We start from the raw sequence: 25777 nt of genomic DNA, 5'->3' as shown, positions 1-25777 counted from the left end.
ATGATAAAGACACAAAATACTCCCCAGAACTAAGGTTGGTGTCAGGGCTAGAAGATAAAGCAGGGAAGGGGCCAGGAAGGGGGGCGGCGGGGGCTGTGATTTCAGAGACAGGCCTTGCTGAGAGGATAGTCAGGTAAGAAAATCCATGGGGAAGGGAAGGGACGAGCCATGCGGGTGTCAGGAACAGCATTCCAGGCAGGGGGAACAACCGATGCAAAGACCCAGAGGAGGCCTATAGGGGAGATGCACCTAAGTAGCTGGCAGGGTGGCTGGAGCCAAGCGAGTGAGGGGGAGCGTGGAGACAGGGAGCACCAGGAGCAGAGCACAGGGCCCAGGGCAGGGCCTTGTGGGCCTCAGGGGAAAGGCTTCTGCTCTGAGTGAGGGGGGTGCCCCCGCTCAGGTGTTCACAGGCACCTCCTGGCTGCTGTGGTGAGAACAGCCCGTGGCAGGCAAGACGGGGCAGAAGGTAGTATGGCGACCCCAGGGAAAGCCCACAGCAGAAGGGGCAGTTAAGTCAGGGGTGGGGGGTCGTGTATGGTGAAGGAAGAGCTGACCAGCTCCGCGGTGCCGGCAGTGGGTGTGAGGAAGCCTTCTGCAGCTTCGCACGTGAGGTACCTCTGCCTGGCATTCCCTCCACACTCACACACAGCCTCACACACTCACGCGCTTTGTCTCTGATGCTCACATGCAATTGTCTGTGTTCAGACTGTCACTTCCTCAGGGCAGCCTGTGTGACCTCTGGGCTCTCCCTCAGCTCCCATGACACCTCCGCCCTGTCACGCTATTGCTTCTACACTGCGAGACCTCGGCTTCCTCCCCCACAAATCCTGGAACGAGCTTCTGGAGGTACCTAGTGGGTGCAGGTTGCCGGGGAAAAGGGGCTGGGTCTCCCTGGCTGTTTGCACGGGACCTGGCACCTAGCAGGTGCTCAGGAAACGGGCTGGACACATAGAAGGAAGATGGAGGGGGAACAGGGTGCCCGGGCCAGGGGGCATGTGGAGGACAGGCATTTATCCAGGGTCCCCAGGAGCCCGGTCGGCTGGGGCCCCTCACCTCTGTGACATGATCTTGAAGGCATCGGGCAGGTAGCACTGCACATTCTCCATCTGGAAAGGGTCGGCGTCGCAGATCTTGTCATCTGTGCGCCCGTAGTTGGCGTTCTCCACCATGATGACGTCGCTGCCTGGGCACCGCAGCTCGATGGGGTAGCCTTCGCACGCCAGCTCCCGGCGCATCAGTCCAAATGGGAGCCCGGCCCGGCTCAGGCCTATGGGGAGGGAAGACCCCACTAAGGAGATGCGCTCCCCACCCCCAGCTTGGCTCTATCCAGGACGCAGGCTGTACGGACCTCAGGTCTTTCATCTATAAGACGGGCTTCTAGGTGTGCCCACCTGTGCGGTAAGGTCTTTGCCCTTGGCTCAGAGGTGCCTCTGAGCACTGGGGGTGTCCTGCCTGCCGAGCATCTGTCTGCCTGGGGGCCTTGGGCCAGGCCAGATGGTCTACACACCTGCGATGGGTTGAATTATGTCCTCCCCACCTCAAATTCATATGCTGAAGTTCCAATCCCTCATACCTCAGAGTGGGACCAAATTTGAAACGGGTGATCAAGTTAAAATGAAGCCGTTAAGGTAGGCCCTAATCCAATATGACCAGTGTCCTTATAAGAAGGGGAAATTTGGACACAGAGACACACACAAAGGGAAGATGGTGTGGAGACACAGGGAGAAGATGGGCAGCTGCAAGCCAGGAACAGCAACTTCCCTCTCGGCCCTCAGAAGGAGCCAGCCCTGCTGACGACTTGATCTTGAACTCCCAGCCCCTAGAACTGTAGGGCATTCAATTCTGTTGTCGAAGTCACCCAGCCTGTGGTCCTTTGTTACGGCGGCCCTAGCAAAGGAGCACGCGGACAATGTGAGTAGCAGCTTTTGGGTATCGGTTGACCTCCGGAAGGGCTAGGGACTGAGGTCGGTCCTGTGGATGGTCACCCAGGTCTACACAACTGAGTCCCAGTGAAGACTCTGGACCCCGGGGCTCAGGAGCACGTCCCAGGTTGGCAGTACACTGCGCATGTTGTCATGCAGCATCGTGGGGGAGGTGGCGCTGCCCACAGCTCCACGGGCAGGGACCCGCGGGAGGCCAGGGCAGGGGACCCTCCTGGACCCTGGCCCATGCACCTTGTTCCTCGGCTGATTTTATCTATAACTGTTCACCATGAGTATAACAGTGTTGAGGAATTCTGGGAGTGCTTCTAGGGAATCGTCCAATCCAAGGGTGGTCTAAAGGACTCACGAACTTGCAACTGGTGTCAGAAGTGAGGGTGGTCTTGGGTGCCTCCCTAATTTCACGCCACCCCATGCAAGCGGGAGAGACAGCTTGGGAGGACAGGCTCTCATATTCTGAAAGAACCCACGGCGCCTGGCCTTGCCACTCTTTGGCCAGGCACATCCACGGGGCCAGAGCATTTCAGTGTGGCTGGGGGGTGTGGGGGGTGGTGTGTGCCAGCGGCACCGGCGGCACACGGCGGCTGGTTGGGAATGCAGCTCCTGGCTCCCTGCCCCAGGCCTGCTGAGTCAGCATCTCCAGGGAGAAGCCAGGCCCCTCGGACGGACCTATGTGCCCGCCCCCGCGATTCTGACGCACACTCAATTTGGACAGCCTCCTCGGCCTCCGTTCCCAGTCTGTGAGATCAGCACTGACAGCCCTGGTCTGTGAGATCAGCACTGACAGCCCTGGGCTAGGCCTCGAGGAGTCTGTGTGCTACAGAATGTTCCCGAAGAAAGCACTGAGCATGGTGCCCTGCGTGGCGAGGGTTAGCGTGACGACGGAAGAACAAGCCCAGTGCGGCTGCACGGCCCCACGTCCGTCCCCATCCTATGCCCTGTGAGGACCAACAGCCCCAACCCGGGCCCCAGACGGCCGGGGTTTAAACTGATCGCCTCTGTGGCCCCCATTCCTCCCTTTGGAGCCGCTGCTCCCTCCTCAGCACTGGGGCGGCTGCAGCAGGTGCGAGTGCCCCTGACCAGTTACACTTGGACAAAGGCCTGAAGGAGGCAATGAGGTGGCGGGTAAGAAGTACCACAGTCGTTAAGATCATCGAGGGGCGCCTGGGTGGCTCGGGCAGCTAAGCGTCTGCCTTGGGCTCTGGTCATGATCTCAGGGTCCTGGAGTCGAGTCCTGCATTGGGCTCCACGTTCAATGGGGAGTCTGCTTGAGATTCTCTCCCCTCCCGCTCGTGTTCTCTTTCTCAAATAAATAAATAAGATCTTAAAAAAAATACTTATTGAGGCAGCCAGTCTCTACACGACAGAGTGGGCTCCACATGGGCCACACCCACCAGATCAGCCACCTTTCCAGGCACTGGTTCCCAGCCAGGCCTTGCAGGGTGCAGCGGGGAGTGGGGACATGCAGGGGGACTTACAGGCTCTGAGGCGTGGACTGTTGCTCGTGGGTACAGAGAAGGAGTGGTGCCCTGGGCAGCAGTGCCAAGCAGACCCCTTTCGGAGATCTGCTCCCCCCACCATCAGGTGGGGGGCCCCAGGGGCACGCCAGCCAGGCCCCCGGGGTTTTCTGGGGTGAGTTGAGTCTCACTAGGGGGAAAGTATTACATGTGTTCCTCTAGCACCATCTGCTCCCACAGCTAATTTTAGTTCTTCCCAGGCCTGGGAGGGAGGCTGGGGGTGGAGGGCTGGCTCGGATGGGTCTGGGGGTGGAAGTGGCCCCTCCTAGCCCAGCTAGGGCGGTGGGGCAGGACCTGGATGGGCAGAGAACGTGGGCACTGGGAGAGCAGAGGTTGCCAGCTGGCCAGAGCAGTGCCAAGGCCCTGGTACCTGGCTGAACAAAGCCCCCTCTGCCTTCGTGGCTTTTGGGAACATCGGGCTACATGAAGGGACACTGGGGAGCAGAGTCCACCAACAGTGTGCTCTTGAGACAGAGCTGGGGGGTGCCGGCTGGGGGCATGCCCAGGGGTAGGGGCAAGGCCAGCAGGCCCCTTCTTCCTGCCTCTCCTTTTGCCCTGCCCTGGCCCCCGCCTGGGCCTGCCACGGGGACCATAATTGAGTAATTGGTGGCGGTGGGCGGGCAAGCTGGGGGCACTAATTGTTGCATGTGCAGGATCCTGGGGCCGGCATAGGGCCGAGCCGGGTAATTAGTTGTTTTTAAATAAACGTCGGTGGGCATGCTTTAATTAAGCCTTCTTCCCAGTGAGAGCCTCAGAGATGTAATCACAGAGAAAGACACGCACATAAGACAGAGGAGTCTTGGCTCACCGGGAAGGCGAGTCCTGGTCCCAGGAGGCCACAGCCCTGCGTCCCAGGCTCCAGGACCCCTGGGAGGATGGGGCCTGCTGCCCCAGGTGTTGGGGGTAAGGGTCCAGGGACCCCTCAGTGGTGCCGGGGAGTGCGATGACCAAGTCTTTTGGCTTGGTTCCGCTGCGGCCTGGGGCGAGCTGGGGACCGTGGTTCTTCCCCAAGTGGATGGGAGGTGTTTCAGCATTCTCTCTGGCCTCCCAGCTGCTGTTTGCGCAAGGCTCCCACCCAGCCCCAGCGGCACCTACCTTGGGTGGCTGAGGTGACAAGGACGCCGGTGATGCAGAGGCTCCAGAGCACTGCAGCCAGACGGGCCATGGCGGCAGCCGGGGGCGTGTTCGGGGTGCTCAGTGTCCTGTGCTGGGGGCCTTGCCCCACATCAGCAGGTGGGCACCACGGCCTGGCCCACCAGCCTGGGGGAGAACAGGGAGAGTAAGGTCGGGGCAGGCTCCCAGCAGGCCCAGGAGGAGGGGTGTTTGGGCCGGTGCCCTCTCCTCCTGCTGGTGGCTGAGGGCTGCCACCCCATGGTCCCTGACAGGGGCCACTCAAGGTACCTCCCCCAAGCCAGCTGTGGGGGCTGAAGCTGCACCCCTCCAGGCCCTCTGTCTTACACTAACTCCCACCCCCCGGCCGGCAGACAGACCCACCCACTGGGCGCGTTGGACCAAAGAGGACCTCCTGGAAGCTCCTCCCATGGTCTCACAGCAACCCCCCCCCCCGAAATCCCCGCCCCCATAGCAGGGCCAGCTCACCAGGATGTCATGGCTGTGAAGGGCCCACCCGCATCCAGGCAGGCCTCAGACCCTCTAGCATGGGAGATAAAGGCCTTCTGGAAGCCTCTTCTCCATCCCCAAATCCCAACCCTGCCCACTTGTCCCCTGACCTGGCTTCCTCACCCAGCACTGCGGGGGTGCTGGGGCGGGGGTGCCCAGGCATCCTGGCCTTGAATGGCAGCCTCCCGGTCTTGGGCAGGAGTCCAGGCCCCGCCCCCAGCCCTTGCTTCCTGTCTCTCCAGCTCTGGTAGCTAATTAGAATCCAGCTGGCTGGCGCCACAGATCAGGGACCAGGGACAACTGAGTCCCCTCTTTCCCCTCTGGGGGACCCTCGAGGTAAGCTGGAGACAGGCAGGCGCGGGTAAGGGGGGGTATGCGGTCCCCTAGGGGGCCGGAGTGGGGGCTGGCGTTGTGTGCCCTCCCCTGCAGTCCTCCCACACATCTGCCTGTCCCTGGGCACTGCAACTCCGCGGGCACAGGGCTCCGTTCTGACCCATTTCCTCCATTCTTGGCTGCTCCTCCCTTCTCCCTTCTGGTCTCCCCTGGATGTGCCCAGAGTTGCAAACCCAGATCTCTGCCCTCAGCCCTTTGCTTTATCTGCACCGCGGTTCTCATGGTGGCCCTGGCCCAGTGGCACCAGCCTGGCCATGAACTTCTACAAACATTCTATGGGGAGGGCCAGCACCCGTGTTTTAACCAGCCCTCCAGCGTGTGAACACCCACTCGCTCTGTCTTCTCCAGCTGCCACCCCAGTCTGTCCCATAGTTTTAATGCCATTGACCAATAAATACCTTCCATATCTCTTATTTTCTGTTTGGAATCTCTCAACAGAGCCCCAATCACTGTTTTTCCCTACCAGATGGAAGCCCCTCCACCAGCACCATCAGCTCCCTGGTCCCGCTTCTGCTCAGGCCGCTCCTGCCTCCTGCCATTCCTTGACCACACCGACCCCTGCCCCAAGGCCTTTGCACTTGCCAGTTCCTCCATACGGATCTTCTGCCCAACAGTCATCCATAAGGCTGATGCCCCTGGCCTCCTTTACACCTTTGTTCAAATGTAACTACTCAGGGGCACCTGGGTGGCTCACTCAGTTCAGGTCATGATCCCAGCGTCTGGGATCAAGCCCCCGATGAGCTCCCAGCTCAGCACGGAGTTGGCTTCTCCCTCTCCCTCCCCTCTGCGCATACCTTCGCTCCCTCTCTCTCTCCATCACACTCTCTCTCAAATAAATAAAATATTTTTTAAAAAGTAACTATTTGTTTCTTGCATGGAACGGACCCCGCACAGACAGGAATCATTGGACTGCTTTGCTCACAGCTAGCCTCAGCTTCTAGAATAGGCCTGGCACACAGCAATGTGTTCATTGAATCTCAGACCCCAAACCTAGGAATCCATCCCGATTCCTCACCCTTCCCCACCTCTCCCTTTCGTAAGCTCCACCAGCAAGTGCTGATGGCTCTGCCTCCAGAGCACCTCGCCAACCTGCCCACTTGTGGCCCCTGTGCCCTCATCTAGGACCGAACCACCACCCTGCCACACCATGCTTGTCTCGGCCTCCCTCCCTCCAAGCCTGCCCTCCACTCTGAGCTTGGGGTCACTGAATGACGCAGATCCGATTGTTAACCTTCGCCTCAGCTCTCCCCTGGGGTCTGCATTCCTTACCAGGGTCGCAAGGCCACCGGTGACCTGACACCACCCTGCTCTGTAACCGGCCCCCTACAGTTCCTAGGAGGCTCTAGCTTCCTCCCCCTCTCCTCACCACCCCCCCACCCAGGCTTTCCTGGGCTGCTCTCTCTGCCTGGAATGCTCTCCCAGGATCCCCGTACACCTGCTATGGCTTCCCACCGGTCAGCACTCAACTCCAAGGCCACGCCAACAGAGCAACCTACCCCGACCTCCCCAAATGTCCCTGCCGTTCCCACCTACCATCCTGATTTACAGCTTTCAGCCACACCTTAAGTTACCTTTAGGATATCAGCAGGTCTGAGGTCAACCTTCCCTACTAGACCATAAACTCCTGGAGGGCAGGGACTTGGACAGGTTCTCAAGAAATAAAGGTGGGAGGAGCATGCTCCCGCATAGGACATCCCCTCCCAGGCCTCAGACTCCTCTTGCTGTATGGCAAGGGATCTGACAGTGTGGCCAGCATGCCTACGCCCTCCCCACCCCCAGCCTTCAGGAAGCACCCCCTCCTCCTGCCTCGCCCCACAACCCCGACCAGGCATGGCTTGTGGCACTCTGGACCCCGGCTCCTTTTATATTATTTCAGTCTTACGTTGTGGGGGGCTGGGGCTTCCTCATTGCCCCTTCCCCACCTCAGCTCCCACCCACAGTCAGGCTCTGGAGGGGTGCTGACCCTCCACGAACAGACACCCCCCCTCCCCGGCTCTCCCCAGGGCTCTCCAACTAGTTAGCGGCTGGTTAATGCTGGCAAGGCTGCCGGATGCCAGGCTCTGGGGGCAGCCAAGCCACAGGGGTCTGGATCCAATTCTGCCATTCACAAGTGGTGTGAACTTGAGCTGGTCCTTCCCCCGCTGCCCAACCTCAGTTCCCTCTGTGCCTCAAACAAGCAGGGTTCTGGTTAAGGACAGCAGTCTGCACAAGTGACAGGCCAGCCTGGAACCCATCCGAGGGCGCTGTCCGCAGCGTGGTACGAGTCAGGGCCCAGGCAGCATGAGTCTGAGGGCAGCGGCTCTTCTCCCTCCTCCGGGCTGCACCCGGACCCAGGACACTGCGACCTCAGGTGGAGTCTCCAGGCCTCTTCGCCACCCCCACTCCTTCCCAGGGGTCTAACTGGCCTCCTGGCTGTAGACATCGTCTATCCTGTGATGACTGCCACACTGGAGGGCCAGCCCCGCTTCTCTCCTCACTGTCTACCGTCTACACCTCCCTCAGGTCTCCAAATCACCTTCGGCCTGACCAGACTAAAACAAAGACCCCACCCATGTTGGTCCACAGGCCCAGCATCCCCCCAGGTCCTTGGGCTGCAACCCCAGGAGTTAAAGTTCCTGGCTCCTCTCTCCCTCTCCCCGACGTCCAGTTCAGGAGTAAGTCCTGGGTCTGCACCTCCGGGACACGCCAATGTCTGTCCCCAGCAGCTGCCCTCCCGACAGCCCTGACCTCCTCCCAGCAGCACCCCACCCTTCTTGTTCCTGCACTCCAGGCTCCCCACCGGCAGCCAGAGAGGCCTTTAAAAAATCATGGTATAATAGGTACATAACAAAAAATGTGTCATTTTAACCGTTTTTATGTGTATTATCCATACCGCCTTCTCTGGGCTGGGCCGCCCCAACCACGGTCTGTTTCCGAAACTTTGTTATCGCCCCAGACAGAGACTCTGTCCTCGGGAGCAGCCCCTCCTGTTCCCGTGCCCCCACCCCTGACAACAACCGGTCTCCTCTAGGGACCTCATCTGCATAGAGTCAGCCAGTGCTTATCCCTCCACGGCTGGCTTCCTTCACTCAAGGCCTGTCTGCACCGTCACCTGGGGCGGCACACCATCCCTCTTCAGGGCCAAGTAATATTCCCCCACAAGGACGGCTGGCATTTTGTTCAGCCATTCATTGTTTGGGGACCCTTAGCTGTTTCCTGAGGGGGGGGGGCGTGCTTTTAAAGACCTCTCGACACTCTGTCCCGTCTAAGGCCCTGCCATGGCTCCAGCTCCCCCATCTGTGAGGCCGCGCAGAATTCCAGCCTATGTCCCTGTCTCTGTGGCCCTTAGATCTCAGCTCAGATGTGCCCTCCTCAGAGATGCAGGGGGCCCTGCCCCCAGACTGTTTCAGCCTCCGCTGTGGTCAGTGCCCGCCTGTCCAGCCCCCCACCGATCCCAGAACCTCCTCTTGGTAAAATGGGGGTACCACACAGGGCAGCTGCATGACAAGATGAACTCACTCATGTGAGACACGCAGGGCCATGGCTGGCAAATAGTGATGGCAAAGTGTCCCCCGCAGCAGCTGTCACTACCATCACCACTGATCACGTCACTGCCTTGTGACTTGACTTGTCCCCTTGGGGATTTCCTTTGCACCCCCAGGCCCCCCAGAAAAATGGACGCTCCCAAGCCCATCTCCAGGCACCCAGATATATAGGCGTCTTCAGACAAATCTTTACTGAATGAACGCAAGATGACAGTGGTGGGAGAAGCTGGAGACAGGTGTTTGTGACCTGCAGGCCAAGTCTGACCCACACAGCCCAGGCACCATCACTTCAGGGGTACAGAGAGTGTTCCTCTCGGGCTACCCACTGCTCCCTGAAGGCCCATCCCCAGAGCAGGTCCCCCCAGAAAGCCCCAGGCGCCCCCAGAACCTGGCCCCAGCTTGGGGCTGGAGTACGAGGAGCCAGGCAGGACCTCTGTTGCCTCCCCTCTCCTCCAGGCCTGCCCCCTGGGGCCCACCTAAGTGCGGAGGCAAGGTCCAATGTGGGCAGGTGGGAGTCATACCCTGGGAGGCCTGAGCCTGACCATCCCTGAGGCCTTGGGAGAGGGTGTTATGGATTGAACTGCCCCTCCCTCCAAAGATATGTCGGAGTCCTATTCTCCAGCACCTCAGAATGGGACCTTATTTGCTCTTTTAAAAGGTAATCAAGTTAAAATGAGGCCATTAGGGTGACCCCTAGTCCAGTATGACTGGTGTCTTTATAAAAAGGAGATATTTAGACACAGACAACACACAGGGAGGGCGCTACGGAGGATGGAAGCAGAGGTGGGGCAATGCAGCCACAAGCCAAGGGTTGCAGCAAACCCCCAGAAGCTATGCGAGAGGCATGGGGCAGACCCCTCCAGAGCCTCCAGAAGGAACCAGCCCCACCCACACTCTGACCTTGGAATTCTGGCCTCCGGAACTAGGACAGTGAGTTTCTGTTGTTAAAGCCATCCAGTCTGGGGTACTTTCTCAGAGCAGCCCTAGCAAACTCACATGCGGGTTCAGGACAAACAGTGAGCTGGGAGGCAGGGATGGGGACAGGGCTGAGCCGCAAACCTTGGGAGCCTCGCACAAACTACGGCAGTGGGAGGCCTGCTGGAGCTCCAGTCCCGGAAGCTCCCGTGGCACCAGGGGCAGCGGCTGACCCCTCGGCGCCCCGTCACAAGCACTGCATACACACAGTTCATTTAACCTAGAGGAACTCGGTACACGGGGTGGGGGGTAGAGGGATAGGGGAAGAGGCACACACCTACATCTAACAGAGGAGGAATATGAGGACCCAGGGGCACCAAAGTGATGAGTGGACTTAGAACCCAGGCAGCCTGGCCCCACAGGTTGGGCTGGGGAGCCCCTGGTGGCCGGCACAGTCCCCTCCTCCAGCCAACCCCACCGCTGCATGTGTGTGACAGCAGCGTCGGAGCTGGGCACACCCAGCGCCACTGTCCCCACAGGGCCAGATGAACCCACACCTGCGTCTGTTCCCACCTCAAGCCTCAGTGGACTTGGGTGACCCTAACTGAATGCCTGGAAAATCGGGCTTACTGCCTTCCCATGGAGGGGGACTAGAGCCCAGGCATGTCCAACCCCCAGGTCATGTGGACAGTACACCAGCCCCACCCACACCTGCCTCTGTTTGCTCCTGAGCCCCACGTCAGTGTCAAGTTAAGGGGGCATGTAGCAGGGGTCCTGAGGGTGGGTAACATGGCCCAGGCTCTGTCCTCAGATGCCCTGAAATGGGGCAGGGGTAGGTGACAGGAGGAGAACCAGCTGCTGGAGGAGAGAGGGCGCCTCCAGTCTGCCCTAGAGTATAGTTGCCATGGCAACCCTCTGCTCGAGTGGGTGGGAGTCTGAATGCCTGGGGGGCGGGCACCAGCAGAGGGGGCTCTGGGCCCCTCATGGCGGAGCCCCACCACACAAGTCTCCTGCTTCTGGCCCCAAAACTAGCAACCTGAGGGACCAGCGCCACAAGCCTGCCTCTTCCTCCAGGAAGCCCTCAGGAAATGGCAGAGTAAGGAAGCAGCTGGCCAGGGCACCTGGGTGGCTCAGTAGGTTAAGTCTCTGCTTTCAGCTCAGGTCATGATCCCAGGGTCCTGGGATGGAGCCCCATGTCGGGGGTCTCTGCTCAGCAGGAAGCCTGCTTCTCCCTTTCCCTCTGCCTGCCACTCCCCCTGCTTGTGTGCTCTCTCTCCCTCTGTCTCTCTGTCAAATAAATAAATAAAACCTAAAAAAAAATTTAAAAATAAAAAAAAAATGCAGCAGGCTCTGGGGGAAGGTGCAAGGAAGAGGCTCCCAGGTCTGAATCTGCTTTGTGGCCTCGGGCTTAGCTCTTGGCCGTTCTCAAGTCTGTTTCGCCATCTCGCCTCAGGGACGAACATATAAACCTCACAGAGGTGGAACGAGAGCCTGGGCAGTGCCCTGCGAGCTGCCCTCCTCTGCGAAGGGCCCTGTGGGCTCAGAGGACACAGAGTCCTCCCCAGACCTTCCACTCCAGCCCCATCTCCTGCAGAGGGCAGCCCAGTCCTCCCAAGTGCTCCCTCTGGACCCCTCTCTTCTTCTCACCCTCACATCAAACCTCTGCAGCCCCTCCTACAGAATCTGCTCACCTCCCACTCCCTCCCTGGTCCAGCCCCATCACCTGCCCCCTGGTCAGACCTGCCGCCCCCTCAGGTCTCCAGCCCTTGCTGCCCACAGCCTGATCGTCCCACAGCAGCCAGAGGGCGCCAGTGAGCATCCGGGTCAGGGCACATCCCTCCTCTGTTCAGAACCTTCTGTGACTCTCACCTCACTCAGAGCAAAAGCCCATGTCCTCCCTGGGGCCCATTCTGCCAGGTACACTGTGCCCCATTCCTGCCCTCAGCTCCTCCCACTCTCCTCCTTGCTCACTCACTCAGCCCCAGGTTCCTAGAGGAAACCATCAGGCATCATCTCAGGGCCTTTGCACAGGTGGTTCCCCCCTCCCCAGATCCCCACACCGCTTCTCCCTTGCCTCCCCAAGGCATCGCCTGCTCAGGGTGGCCCTGCTGCTCCTAGCACTCCTCTATCCTATCCTGGCTTTTTTCTCCATGGCACCCATCACTGGCATGCCAGCCATGATTTTACTATCTGCTATCTTCCTCCCACTAGATGTCAGTGCCACAGGGTGGGGCTTGTCTGATTTGTCCATTTTAAAAGGTCACTCTGGCTGCCCAGTGGCACTAGACACAGTGGGGTGGGGGCCATCTGAAGCAGCCGCTTTCCTCCTGAGGTCCTGAGACCTCCTCCCTGGTCTCCCCTGGTCTCCCCCATCCATCTGCCACTCCCACCCCATGTGCTCTCCACCCAGCCCAAGTGATCTTCGTAAAATGAAAACTCAATCATGTCCCTTCCAGCCTACCACCCTCCATGGCTCCCTATTGTCTCAGATGCCCTAGCATGGCATCTCAGGCTCTGGTCTCTGGCCACCTGGTCAATCCCATCTCTGCTCTAGCTTCCTAAGGTGCCCCCAACCCCACACACATCTCCCTCTCCCATACACACAGTGCCAGGGTGCCTGTCTCTGCCCCCTCTCTTCCTTCAAAAATTTCTGCCCCCAGGACTGCCTGTGTTGGCTGGTCTCTCCTACGCCCACACTCATGGCACACTGAACCTCCACGTTTTCCCCCCTAACTGGATTTGGGCTGTGCTGTTGAACGTCTATCTGTCCCACCAGCTGGGGACTTCTCAGGGAAAGTTCCATCACAGGTCAGTATGGCTCTCTGTTGCGTGTCCAGTCCTGGGCAAGAACAAGCACTTATTAATTTGTTTAATGAACAGAGACAAAATAGACCCAGAGAACAGGTCATCTATTCAGTGCATAGTTACATAGTTCCCACTGGGTCACAAGCGCTTTAGAGGAAAATAGGCCTGATGGGGAGGGGGGCCGTGGGGGCCTATCTGTGGGTACAAATGTAAATAGGGTAGTCAGGGAACACCTCTCCCAGAGGGAAACATTTTAACAGAAGTGTCAAGGTGGTGAGCCATCTAGGTACCTGGGGGGAAAAAACCTCCCAGGCAGCAGGAACAGCACGTGCAAAGGCCCTGAGGTAAGATCTGTTGGAGCATGGCTGTAGCCCAGTGAGCAAGGAGGAGAGTGGGAAGAGGTGAGGGCGAGGGGAGATTAAAGGACAGAGCTAGCAGGGCCTTGTGAGTCGAGGGTAGGACACAGGCTTTTTCTCCAAGTGAGGTGGGAGCCAAGGAGGGTTCTGAGCAGCGGAGGGGTGTAGCCTAACTCAGTTCAAAGACTCTTTCTGCTGCCAAGGGAGATTAGACTGGAGGAGGTGGAGGCTGCTGAGAGCAGAGGGTGAACCCCACCCTCACCCCTTTTTTCTTCCTGTCCATTCAGCCATCAAAGCCAGAATCCTGCCATGTAGCCCATGCTTCCTTTCTTCACCCTCCTACCAATCATCCAGCAAACCATGTCAACTCCTGTCCTGAGATCCCCCACACCAGCCCATCTCTAATGTCTCAAGGCCCCTTCCAGAGCCTTCACTTTGACAGCCCCCAGCGGCCTCCTCTTCCCACTGGCTTCTTGGCCCCCCTTCTTCCCTCTGGGGTTCTCTCCCACCCAGGAGCCAGAGAGAACTCATGCTGAATATTCCCATCCTGTCTGGTGGGCCTTGACTCCTCCATAGGCTTTCCCAGCCCCATGGACACAACTCATGGTACAAACTCAATCCTTCTGCCCCCATGACCAGCCTCCAGCCTCCTTTCTACATGGCTGGCCATAAAACCTCTTACCTTTTCCCCCTTGAGCCACCACTTTCTTTCTGACCTCAGGCAGGCCTCTCCTCACATACTCTCTTCCCCATCCACTTTATCCCTCCTTCCCCCTCCAGGCTGCAGCTGGGAGGCCCCCTCCCCCGGGAAGCCCCCCTGACTTACAGCCTGGCCAGGTGCCTCCACTAAGCTCCTCATCACAGGAGGTTGGCACTATGGAGGCCTATGGTACATTTGCATTGCATACTGTTCACTGCCCATCCTCGAGCCTTGCGTTTCGAGCATGACAGAGCACAGCTGAAAGAAGTGGTAGGAGCCATGGCCCAAGGCAGAGGGTGGGAGGTGGCAGGAGTCTCCGGGCCTCCAGATGCTGGCAGTGAAGGGGCAGGGTGGTGGACACAGAGACCAGAGGGAGGTGGAGATGATGCCCAGCAGGGCAAGAGGGAAGAGTCCCAGGGTCCTACGTTCAAATCCCAGCTCTGCCCACTTCAGGCTGTGTTCTTCCTCTGACTGTGTCTCCCCACGGAAATGGGATGTTAGCCTCCCATGGTGGCTACAGGGCTTGGAAGTAATAGATGGCGACCCCACATATCCTTTCTAGAGCACCAAGGTACAAGACACTGACCTAGGAGCTGGAGAGACATCCGCGGATGAGCCAGACACAAACAGCACTAAAAAAGCCAATTCTATGATGTACTAGTTTTGTGGAGGAACAAGGGCTCTGGTGTGTGTGTGTGTACAATTTAAAATAGGGTGATCTAGAATGACCAGACACTTCAGCAAAGCCCCACAAAGGTAAGGAAGGAGCCATACAGGTGGTCAGGGAAGAGAAAAGAGTTCCTGTCAGCAGGCACAGCCCATGCAAGGGTCCTGGGGCTGGTCGGTGCATATTTGAGATAAGTGAGGAAGCCAGGGTGACTGGGGGAGTGAGTGTGGGGGAGTGGGGAGTGGTGAGGGCAGGGAGGTGACAAGGACAGACTGTACCAGACTTGCCATGTCCATAAGTGCACAAGCGTGGCCAACTGGGCTGCTCTTCTGCTGAGGAGGGCGCACCCAGAGGTGCCCCAACTTCCACCACCAAGGGCACCTGGGGGGCGCTCTGGGGCAGAAGCGTCCACCTGGGGCTCAGTGACTGTTTTTGCCCAGCCAGGAGCCTAAGAGAGCTCTTGCCACTTCGGGAAGGTTGTGAAGAGGCAGAGGGGGAATATGCATGAGGGCAGCTAGGCCAGCTGCCCAACTCCGGGAGTGACTGTCCGGCTCTTCACAGAGAAAGTCTGCCGACCCCTGTCCTGAGCGACGGTCTCCCTCAGCAAGGGACCATTTTGTTCTCTACCCCAGTCTGTTTGCCAATGTCTCGGACTCGTTTAGGTGTCTCAGCCGGGGGGCACAAGGGATGCTACTAGTATTTAGAGGGCACAGACCACGGATGCTGCCCAAAGTCCTAGGATGCCCGGGACAGTCATCACAAAGAACAGCGGGCCCCGATACCAGACGGCCATGTCTGTAAGAGCCCGGCCCAGAGAGCCGGCCCTCGGCCCCGGCCTGCCCATACCTCCTCTCCGGAGGCCGGACACAGGCACCCGCTCGGCTTCCTGGCTTGCCCCCTCCCGACTTCCAGGGCATTTTGAGTGTCTGAGGGAGGGGCCCTGGTTATTCTTAACTTTGGGGGGGCAGGGCTATTTTTAGTCTCAGTGTCTATTTACTGAAATTTTTGTCTTCCCCCAGTTTTGGAGTTCGGGGTGGGAAAGCAGAGAGCTTCTGCTCCCCTGCTTCGCCAGGGCCCACGTAGACCGAAAGAAGCATGAGGGTCTCGCCCCACAAGCGAGGCTGAGATAGTGCCCCAGGAGGAGGGGCTGCTCAGGCCTTGACCTGGGTCTCCCATCCCTCGCATGAGCAGAGGGCGCCTCCGTCTCCCACCCCAGGCTCTAAACCCCACAGCGCACACACAGCTATGCACACACAGCAGCTCACACACAGCTCCGGGGCAGGTGGCCCACACAGGTACCCGCAACCACGGGGCACCCATGAGGCCACCTCAGAGAGAGTACTCACAGATGGGCACAGCAGACAGGTGCAGAGCTGGTGTGGTCAGATCCCCAGTGGCAGCTCTCAATCCCCCCAGAGGGGCAGGGTGGACAGGGAGTCCTTGCCATGCACAGCCAGAGGACTCACCTGGGAGTCTCCAGTCCTTCGACAGACCCCCTCCCACACACTCAGGGAAGACTGCTTGAACACCTACTGTGGGCCAGGTATGAGTCTAGGCATCTTGGATCCAAAAGCAAACCAAGTAACAAACTCCCTGAGCACTTGGACTCTGGCTGGGGAGACAAATGATTAATAAGCAGCCACAATGAATCAAGAAATTACAGTGTGAGAAAAGCCATCTTTCCTGCTAGGAAAAGTCAGGAGGTAAGTGGGAGGCTGCACAGGGTAAAGGTTACTGGGGGGCAGGGTGACATCCGAATTGGGTGAAGGAGCAAAAGCCTTACAGATGTCTGGGTGAGAGTCCCAGATGGAAGAACAGGCAGTGCAAATGCCCTGGGGTAGAATCGTGCTTAGAATGTTGGTGAAGCCACAAGGAAAGCGGGAGTGAAGGGGATGAAGTGATGGGGAGGATCATACAGGACCAAACCCCAAGATGCCCCATGGCCTGATCTGCACCGGTGCCTGGACAGACGGGCTGCTATCTTCCAACTCTGGGGCAGCCCTCCCACTCGCAGTTGGGACCCTGGCCACTCCAGAAAGGAGACATAAGCTTTCTCCTTGGCTCCTGTGACACAAGCCTCTTGACTGAAATTGCTATGTGTGGCCAGACTATGAGTTCCAAGAGGACAGAACCAAGGCACTATCCCTACAGCACCGTCAAGCACAGCGCCTGCAGAGAAGGCATGTGCTCACAGACTATGTGAAGAGATGCACGGGCCTCGGCCCGAGAAGCCGCATGTACGCACCCCTGGGCGCATGGCTGCAGGTGCACATAAGATGCAGACCCTGCTCCCATGCAGAGCTACAGACACACGTGGGGCCGCCGACTCCACCAAACTCATGGCACCAGCTCCGAAGAGACCCCTACCAACATGGGACTAGCCCGATGACACGGGGTCACACACAGGCTTCACCAGGTCCCCATCCCAATCACACACAGAGCACACACAGACATCCGACAGAGGACTGGCTTCCGGGGCTGGGAGACACCCCCGCCATGGCTCTGTTCAGCAGCAGCCTCCCATCCTGGGACCCTGCTTTCCTCTTTCTCAGGGGTGGCCAAGACCCAGCCCAGGCACCTCCTCCAGGGTCACTGCAGCCAGGTCCGGTTCCAGACCCAAGGAAACCCTCCCGCCCCCCAAAGAGGGGTCTGGAAGAGGGGAAGTGTCTGGCGTCTGGAAATCGGATCCTCGAGAGGAGCCCACACAGAAACCAGAGACTTGTCCTTGGCCACACAGATGGCTGGAGAGGTAGGAGGGAGCAGAGACCTGGAGCTCCAGCTCCCCACACCAGCCCAGGGCAGGATGGGGCGGGGTGGGGGGGAGGTGGACTGCAGGGATCTCGCTCCTCCTCTTCCCCGTCAGGGGTACCCACTCTAGCAGAGCAGCACAACCTCCTGGGATCAGCAACCCCCCACCAGGTGCCCATGCTGGGGCGGAAGCACCTCATGCTCACCCACCAGCCAAGGGGTTGTGGAGGGACCATAGGGACGCTGCAAACTCCAGACGCAGGTGGCTCTCACAGGTGGAGGTAGTGGGGGTCCGGAGTCCAGACGGCTTGATGCAGACTCCAGAGCAGCCAGGGAACCTGCCAGCCCCTCCCCCACATATCTGGAGGGTTCTCCTATGCCCCCCAGGAGAAGGGACTCCCCAGGGCACACTGGGAATAGAAACAGGACTTCATGAGTCTCCCTTCCACCTCCTCCCTACAGGCAGCAGGGCCCAGGTAGGCTGGCTCCCCAGCTCCCCACTCCCTAACCTGGGGAGCCTCAGAGTCCAAGATCAGGCATTAGCAGCTCCCCAGGAGTGGAGGCTGGGATGGGTGCCCTGCGGAGGGATGGGTGCCCTGTGGAGGGATGGCCTAGTGGGGCATTAGAGGGCAGAAGCAACAAGCATGGGGCAGGCTAAGGCCCTGTGGGAGGTCACTGGGGAGAGGAGGAAGGTGGCCATACCAGCGGCAGGGCTGGCACTCACATGTGAGCGCACACATATGTGGCTCAGTGCATGGGTGCCACTGCCGCCAGCCAGGGATCGAATTAGTTCCCTTTTCCGTTTTCCAGATGATTTTTCATCTCTGTAATTAATGGGCAAGTCAGTTCTGAACGGCATGGCAGGCAAATTGCTAGTTAGGAAAATCACGGATAATTTTCTCGATATGATAATGAAGGTTGTATTCCTTCTCTTATTCTCCCTGTTTTCATCCTACTTTTAAGTAATAAATTTGGCATTAGTGGGTGGGGAGAGGGGAGGAAGGAGAAGTCACCTGCCCCCACAGCTGGGGCCTGACCCAGGCCCACCCAGAGTCCTGAGCCCCTGGCCATGGGGCAGACGGAGAGGATGAGAGATGGGATCCTCCATGGGGCACCCCAATACCCCAAATGATCAATTCAGGGTGTCAGGGCCTAGAAGAGCCACTTCGAGGGCAGGGAGCCCCCAAGCTGTTAGCTGGGCTGAAGAGGTTGAGTCTAGGGTCGGGTTACAAGCTCTTGCCGGCCCCTGGGGTGCTGGAAAGAAGAGCAGAGACCAATAGCCTCTCTCTAAGAAGCAAGCAGCATTGAGGTCAACAGGCCTAGAGCAGACATCACCCTTAATGTCCCCCACACCTGTCCCCACACCGTCCAAACCCTTCTCTGTGGTGACTCCTGTAGCAGCTAAGGGAACAGAGCAAGCAGAAAAGGGAGAGAGAGAAAGAAAAACAGACAGAAAGGCGGAGAGGCGACCAGCCATCTTGGCAGCCATTTTGAACCCCTCCCCCTGCTCCCCCAGGCACACCACATGTTCGGATGTGGGCAGACAAACCCAGACTCTGGGTCCTGTAGAAGCCAGGAAGAAAGGGGGCCCTGCCTCAAGACTGGGACGGCGGGACACCACCCCCCCCCCGCCCCCTGCCAAGGCTGGGGAGGGTCGAGGGGGGCGGTGGTCATGGCCCAGGAATGAAGATTGAGGTGCTGGACGAGGACTGGGCTGGGTGCTGACCTAGACTGGACAGGCAGGGACTGGGCTGTGCGTGGGGGGCTGTGCAAACAGGGTGCTTGCTGTCTTCACATGGGTGCCAGGGGTGCACTGGGCCAATGCCTGCAGGGGCATTTTCTGGCCGAGCCTGGAGCACCCACAGCACTCTCCGCCCTCTCCTGGTCCGGACTTCTGTCCCGGGACCCCCAGAGGCGAGGATGACAGTCGAAACCCCATAGCTCTACCCAATGAACACCTGGGGGAGAGGAAGGGCTGTCCCCCTCAAAGCCCGGATCCGGGTGGATCAAACCCAACAGCTACCCGTGCTTAACCAGGTACCACGGAAAAAGAGAGAAGATGCCGCCGCACACCTCCTGACAGCGGTGGCCCCCGGGCTGCAGCCGGCCGGACACCCAAACATACCCCTCCCCATCCACCGCGTCTCTGCCTCCGGGAGAAAAACAATCCCCGGCCCAGCATCCTGCGGTGCCAGCCCCCGACACAGCTCCTCCGGGGGCCGGGGCCCGCGCGCAGCGCGCACACGCACCCTCTCCGCTCACACCCAGACACCTACACAAACAGGGCGCCAAGCACCCGCGCGCACACGCACCGGGGACACGCAGGCACCGCCGCGCCGCTTCCCCACAAAGGCTGGCGCGCGCGCGGGCACACGCAGCCACGCGCGGGCACACTCGCGGTCCCCTCCCCCCGCCGGCACCCCGCGGCCGTCCATCCGCACCCCCGCGTCCCCGGCGCTCCGTGGGGGCCGCCCCTCTTGACCCCCAAGCGGGTGGGTATGAAGTGCAGGCCGCCCCTGACTCCCCTCCAGCTCAGGTGCGGGGAGTCCGCGGCTCCAATATCCCCTCCCCCTTCGCGGCCCGGACAGGCCTCGGCTCCCGTCCTCCCCCCGTCCGCCTCGGCCCGCACACCTGGCCCAGGTGCTGCGTCCCCCTCACCCTGGGCCCGCAGACACTCACCTGTCCAGCGCCGCTCTGGGGTCGGCCCTGCGCGTGTCTCCTGCGGCTCCGCGAACCCCGGCCCCCCGCCCGGCACATCTCCCGGAACCGGGGCGGGGGGGAAAAGGGTGAGGGGTGGCGGGGCGAGGGCGGCCTCCGTGTCCCCTCCTTCCCCCAGCCCAGCACCGCCGCCACTAGCCAAAAATTAAAAAAAAAAAAATTAATAAAAAAGCGGATTACACAGCTCCAGAGGCGGCCCCCTCGCGGCAGCGGAGGCTCGGGGTTGGGGGCGAACCGGTCCGCGCCCCTCCCGGGGAGGGAGGCGGCGGAGGCGGCGGGGCGGGGGCGGCGTCAGAGCTCCGGGGGCTGGGGCGAGGCGGAGCCCCCCGAGGCGGCGCCGACAGCGGCCCGCATCTCCCCCGCAGCTCCGCGGCCCCGACGGAGGCGGCACGTGTGCGCCCAGGCGACTTCCCAGCCCCCTCCGACGGCGGCGGCGGCGGCCGAGGGGTTAACGGGCCAGCCGGGGCGCCCCTGCAGCCCCCCGCCGCCCGGCGGCGCCGCTCCGGGGCCCGCGCGGCCCCATCCGCCGGGGCCTCCTCGGCAGACGGCGGGGCGGAGGCGCCGCAGCGCCAACAGCTCCCGCGCCGACGGCTCGGGCTCCCCGCAGTGGCCGCGGGGGGCTCGGGTTGGGGGCGGGCGGCGCGGAGCTGGGGGGGGCGCGGCTGGAGGCGGGCGCGGCGGCGTCGCGCCCCCGGGGCGGCCGGAGGGGGGGGCGCCGGGCCGGGCCCGTGGGCACCGCAGGACGCGCGGACCGAGCCGGCGCCGGGCACCAGCAATGACAAGCCGCCTGCTCGCCCCTCTCCCCGACGCACCCGCTCCGGGAGGGGGGCGGCGGGCACGCGCAAAACCCGGCCCGGAGCCGCCGCCGAAGATCGGCCGCCGCAACCAACCGGAGCGCACCGGGGGCCGACCCAAAAACCCGGACTGGATTTTTCTTCCCTCAGCCTCCTCCAACCCCTCTGGAAAAGCCAAGAGTGGGAAGGCGACGTGCTGGGTCGCTGCGTCGGAACTGGGAGTGGGGGAAGGGAGACGGGCGCAAGGAAGACCCGGAGAGGATTTCGCCAGCAGTTAAGTAAAGGAAAGGCGCCGATCCGGGCTAAGGGAGAAATGGAGGAGCTCTGGAAGGGGTATGCAAAACCCGGATTGGATTAGACAAAGATGGGAGGAAGGGGGGGGGCGGCGGGTAGCTGCGACAGGGCCAAATGCACCCGGGGCACGCAAATTTGGGGCCGGATTCATCCTCGGGAGACGGAGTAATGCGTCATGCCTAATGCAGTGGGAGTAAGCAAGACCTGGCCTAGAATTCCCAGACCTGGGCTCGCAGGGGGCTTCAGGAGGGGGCTGCTTAGTGGCCGAGGCGGCACCGGCTGCCCCAATCTTTCTGGCAGAGACGTGCAAAGGGGAGGGGCAAAAGGAGGGCCGAACTCCAGCACGAAGGGATCCGGAGCGCTGGCTGCTACGAAGCAGGCCGGTAAGAACAGCTTCAGGATCCAGGGGCGAAGCGAAGGGAATGCGTTGAGGAGGCTGCTACCCTGGGAGACCAGACCTACAATAAAAGACGGGGGAGGGACGCAAAGCCTGGACTGGAATCTGCGGGACAGGACAAGACCCCGGGAGAAGGTCCTGGGCAACCGGACAAGGGCTTGGAGCTGACGGGGCAGCAAGAGCGGGGAGGGCAGTGTTAGGTGGAGGTTGAATCTATAAACGCCTCAAAAGTCTCGCTTTGGGAGGGGAGACGGACGGGGGGGGGGGTGGTGTGGGGAGGGCGGAGAGGGAAAAAAAATTGAATTTTAGGTTCTTGGCAAGATCCAAAACCTGGTACGGAATTTCACAGCCCAGCAACTACACTGCAGCTGGTAGACTTGAAGAAGTAGGGCAAGGAACCAGAGGGTTCCTAGGCATCTGGCTGAGTGAGGTGAGGGACAGGTTTCAGGCTGAAGCTGCAGAGGGAGCCCCGCACCCCCTCTCCAGGGTGGGGAAGTGTGTCCAACCTGGCTTGGATCCCCAGAACCAGACTGTCACTGCCAAGACCCACAGTGGGGGCTATAAAACCGGGCCCCAGGCCAAAAATAAGCACTTCAGCTGAATAGATAACTCAGTGCCAGGTGGGGGCTGGGGGGAAACTGGAGGGGTGAGGACTGCTGGAGGGTCCTTCGAGGTAAGATCCGGTTAGGATCTCAGGAGATGGGACCTGGAAGCCTGGCTGCAGGCTCAGTTTTATGAAAGATGGGTGCAACTCTAAGACTGTTGGATGAGGAGGAGCAAATCCCTGGCTTGGATCCTCAGGGAAGGGAGTCCATCCAAGCGGGGCCTAAATAGTAAAGCAGCCAGCGCAAGCAAAGTCTAAAGTCCTGGCTGAATCTTGATGGGTGCAGAGTGGGCATATGCACAGTGAGGTGTGGTGGAGAAGTAGGGCAGACAAATCTGGAACTAGATTATAGAGGAAGGGAAAGGGCTGAGGAAGAGGAGGAGGGTAAACCCCTGTTTCTGTCTCCAGGAAAGAGAATGCATTGCCACCCAAGCTTGGGTCTGCAGAAAGGGTAATGAATAGGGTGGAAGTAGCAGTGGGAGGGGTTGGGGTGATAAATACACAAAACTTGGGGCAGACTTGAATGGGAACGCTGAGTATCTAAGAAAGCCTAAACTGAACATCCGCAAGCAAATTGACCTGGCCTTTACGAATCCCTTCCAAGAAGCATATCCTGGTGGCTGAACATAGGGAAAAATGGAGACACCAGACTTCCAGGCCTGCTGGGTGACCAGGGGCAACCTCCATGGCAACCAACTGCCCTCCACCCCCTTTTATGGAGAGCCTTCATTTCAGGACTAGGGAGGGATTTTCATAGCCCAGAACCTGGGGGCAAATCAGGCCCCAAAACTTCATAGCGGGGAGTGGGTGGGTGGACCACCTTTGGTTCCCTTTCATGCCCAGGACTCTACAGCTTGTAGAGCTCAAGTCTTGAATTTGGGTGGTGCGGCCCAACAACTGGATCTAAGAGAACAAATGTGAAGGAAGCAGAGGTTGGTGGATGCGGAAAGGAGTCCATCTACCTGTGGTTCCTTAACTGCGTTGGGTGTGGGGGTGAGGGAGAGTGTCTTAACTGTCCACACCTCAGTTTCCCACTTTGAGATATATCCATAGCACCTGACAGGACCCATGGAAGGTTTTGGTTCTGGGGAGGGGGGGCTGCCTGTGTTCTATAAACCCAACAGGATCGGAAGGGGAAAGAACGTGTAGCTCAGAGAAAGCTGGACATCTCCAGAGCCCTCTGGCTCCGAGCCTCCTCCCCGTCCCTCCTCCCCCGCCCTGAGTAGCTCACCCGCCTCCTCCAGCAGAGCAACCCTAGGAATTGATGAGCCTGCCTAGGAGGTGAGGTGGTTCTAAGTTGTGTTCTCCAGGGACTGCGAGAAGGGGTGGCTTTTACTTGTATAAAACGAAGGGGTGGCATGCTTTAAGGGACTCCCGGCTCAGTTTGAAAAAATCCCGGCCAGGACCCCCTCCCAGCCCCTCCTCTTTTTCCTACTGCTCTTGCTCTCAGCCGGGATCGCTTAGCCAGCCGCCATTCCATCCCGGTCTTCTGGCCTCGCGGGCGAGGGGCTCAGGAGGCAAAGGATGCGGAGAGGATGGGGGCGTGAAAGAGCCCTGACAGCCCCCCAGCCCCCAGCCCTCGGCTGCGCAGCCGCAGTGGAGGCGGCGAGAACTGCCTGGCTCCGGGAACCAACGCGTCGGCCCGAGCGCGCAGTCCTGCCCGGTTGCCGTGTGCCCTGCACCGTGCAGGTCGGTACCGGTGCACGGGACGTCCACTCTCTACTCCCGGGGTGACTCTTGCTTCCGGCACCCTGCGGTGCGCCGCCGGTTCTCCCATGCCCAGCATGACCCGCGCCTTGGGTACCCCATGTCCTGTGCACCCTATACCAGAAAACCCCCACACCCAGGGTGTCCCGCGCTGAGGGCAACTCACGTTCTGATCCTCCCATGGGGGGGGACCCTGCGTGTTGCCCACCTTAGCACCTCGGGGCACCCGGGCTTCAGACTTGGCTAGGACGGTGGATGAAACGTGTTCCTGGACTCAGGAGGAACTGAGCAATGCCCCAACCTCCGCCGCTGGCCAGATGCACTCAGCTGAGCTTTTCCTAGAGCCCACTTGGCACAGCACGAGATGCATAATCCCGCAGGTCATTTTACTATTCGGTTCATACATTCGCTCCTTCTATTTATTCCTCAGATACAGAGCACCCCTTACATGCTCTTAGCGCAGGCATGGGGCTAGGCATCAAGGAAGCCCTAATGCCCCAAGAGCAAGCCTGGAAGCATTCTCAGGGGCATTCTGGTTTTAGTGGGTAAGGCGGAAACAGGAGGCACGTTGGAATTACCCCTGGAAAGTGAGCCGGGTGCTAGGAAAGCGGATGGTAGATGTGTCCAAGCCTTGAGGGGTGAGCAGGTGAGGCTCTGTGTACCCCTGGCCCTCCCAGAGGTTCCCTGTACCACACCTGGGGCAATGTTTGAACCTCATCCCATCCTATGCCCTCACTCAAGTGAAAAGCAAGGTGAAAAGGTCTCAGAATTGGGCCAGGAGGATAGAGTGTGGGTGGAGATTAACATCAGCTGCTGTCTTTGGGAGCGGGAGGGTTCAGCTAATTAACAAATGTCTATGGAGCACCTACTGTGTGCCAGGCACTGTACCAGTTGCTGCGGACACAGTGGTGAACGAGGCAGAAGATTCTCTGTTCTGGGGCTGACATTCTAAGAATGGCAGATGAGAAGTCCGACAAGCAAAAGATACAGGATGTCAGATGATAAGTGCTATGAAGAAGACTAAAGACAAAAAACAGAGGGCATGCTGGTGACTGCAATTTTAGATAGGGAAAGTCAGGGAAGCCTTCTCAAAGAAGCTGGCATTTGGAATAAACACTAAAAGAAGTGAGGGAGGAGTCATGGGGAAGGGGAAGGTTGTTCCAGGCAGGGGGCACAGCCTGTGCAAAGGTCCTGAGGCAGAAACACACTGAGTGGGCAAAAGATCCATGACTCGGCCTGTGCGGCTGGAGGGAGGGAGTGAGGGGGAAAGGAGATGGGGTGGGGAGGTTATGGAGCAGATGCAGGGGTCGGGGGAGCTCTCTGAGGAGGAGACAGTTGAGCTGAAGCTTGAAAGCTGAGGAGCCTATCATGTGTGATCCAAGAAGAGTGAACAGCAAGTACAAAGGCCCTGCAGTTGCAACAGGCTGGACTATTTGAAGAGTACAAAGGCCAGCATGGTGGGACCATGAGGCACAGCCTCAAGGACCATGAGCAGGGTCAGGATTGGATTCTCATGACGTGGGGAGCCCAGGGAGGGCTAAGAGCAGGAGGATGGCATGTTCCTATTTAAATGTTCAGGAGATTATAGGGGTGGCTCCCCAGTGACTACAACATAGAATTACCATATGACCCAGCAATTCCACCCCTGAGGGTGTCCCTGAAAGAACTGAAAGCAGGTAATCGAATAGATACTAGTACACCAATGCTCACAGCAGCAGCATTCGCAGAAGCCAGAAGATGGAAACAACCCAAATGACCATCAAAGAGTGAACAGATAAAAGGTTGGCTATCCACACACGGGAATACTATTCAGTCATAAAAAGGAATGAAATCTTGACACACACTACAACATGGATGCCTCTTGAAAACACTATGCTGAGTTAAAGAAGCCAGACACAAAAGGCCAGCTATTGTATGATTACTTTTATATAAAATATCCAGAAGAGCTAAATCCATAAAGACAGGAGGCAGATTAATGGTTGTCAGGGGCTGGGGGACAGGGGGAGGTGGACTGACTGCTAACAGGTATTAGTTTCCTTTTGGGATGATGGAAAAATCTGGAATTAGATACAGGTGGA

General features: G+C 59.3%; 1 protein-coding gene across 4 annotated transcripts in view; it reads right to left on the bottom strand.

Annotated features, from left to right (window-relative positions):
- Nucleotides 1–20735, bottom strand: part of ADGRL1 (adhesion G protein-coupled receptor L1) — a 44743-nt gene extending 24008 nt beyond the window's left edge. For 2 of the 4 annotated variants that reach the window (XM_080799375.1, XM_080799376.1), the window contains exons 1-3: nucleotides 19865–20735; nucleotides 4553–4717; nucleotides 1054–1267 (exon numbers count right to left, since the gene is read on the bottom strand). In XM_080799375.1, the coding sequence (XP_080655501.1) occupies nucleotides 1054–1267; nucleotides 4553–4622 (284 nt within the window). In that variant the 5' untranslated portion in view covers nucleotides 4623–4717; nucleotides 19865–20735. The remainder of the gene's footprint in view (nucleotides 1–1053; nucleotides 1268–4552; nucleotides 4718–19864) is intronic. The other 2 variants (XM_080799377.1, XM_080799378.1) reach the window with 2 other exon arrangements.
- Nucleotides 20736–25777: the final 5042 nt, after the last annotated feature.

Source organism: Martes martes (assembly GCF_963455335.1).
Source record: "Martes martes genome assembly, chromosome: 1".
In the NCBI taxonomy this organism is placed as follows: domain Eukaryota; kingdom Metazoa; phylum Chordata; class Mammalia; order Carnivora; family Mustelidae; genus Martes; species Martes martes.
The sequence above is the reverse complement of the archived record's forward strand: the minus strand, read 5'-3'. Positions and strand labels throughout refer to the sequence as shown.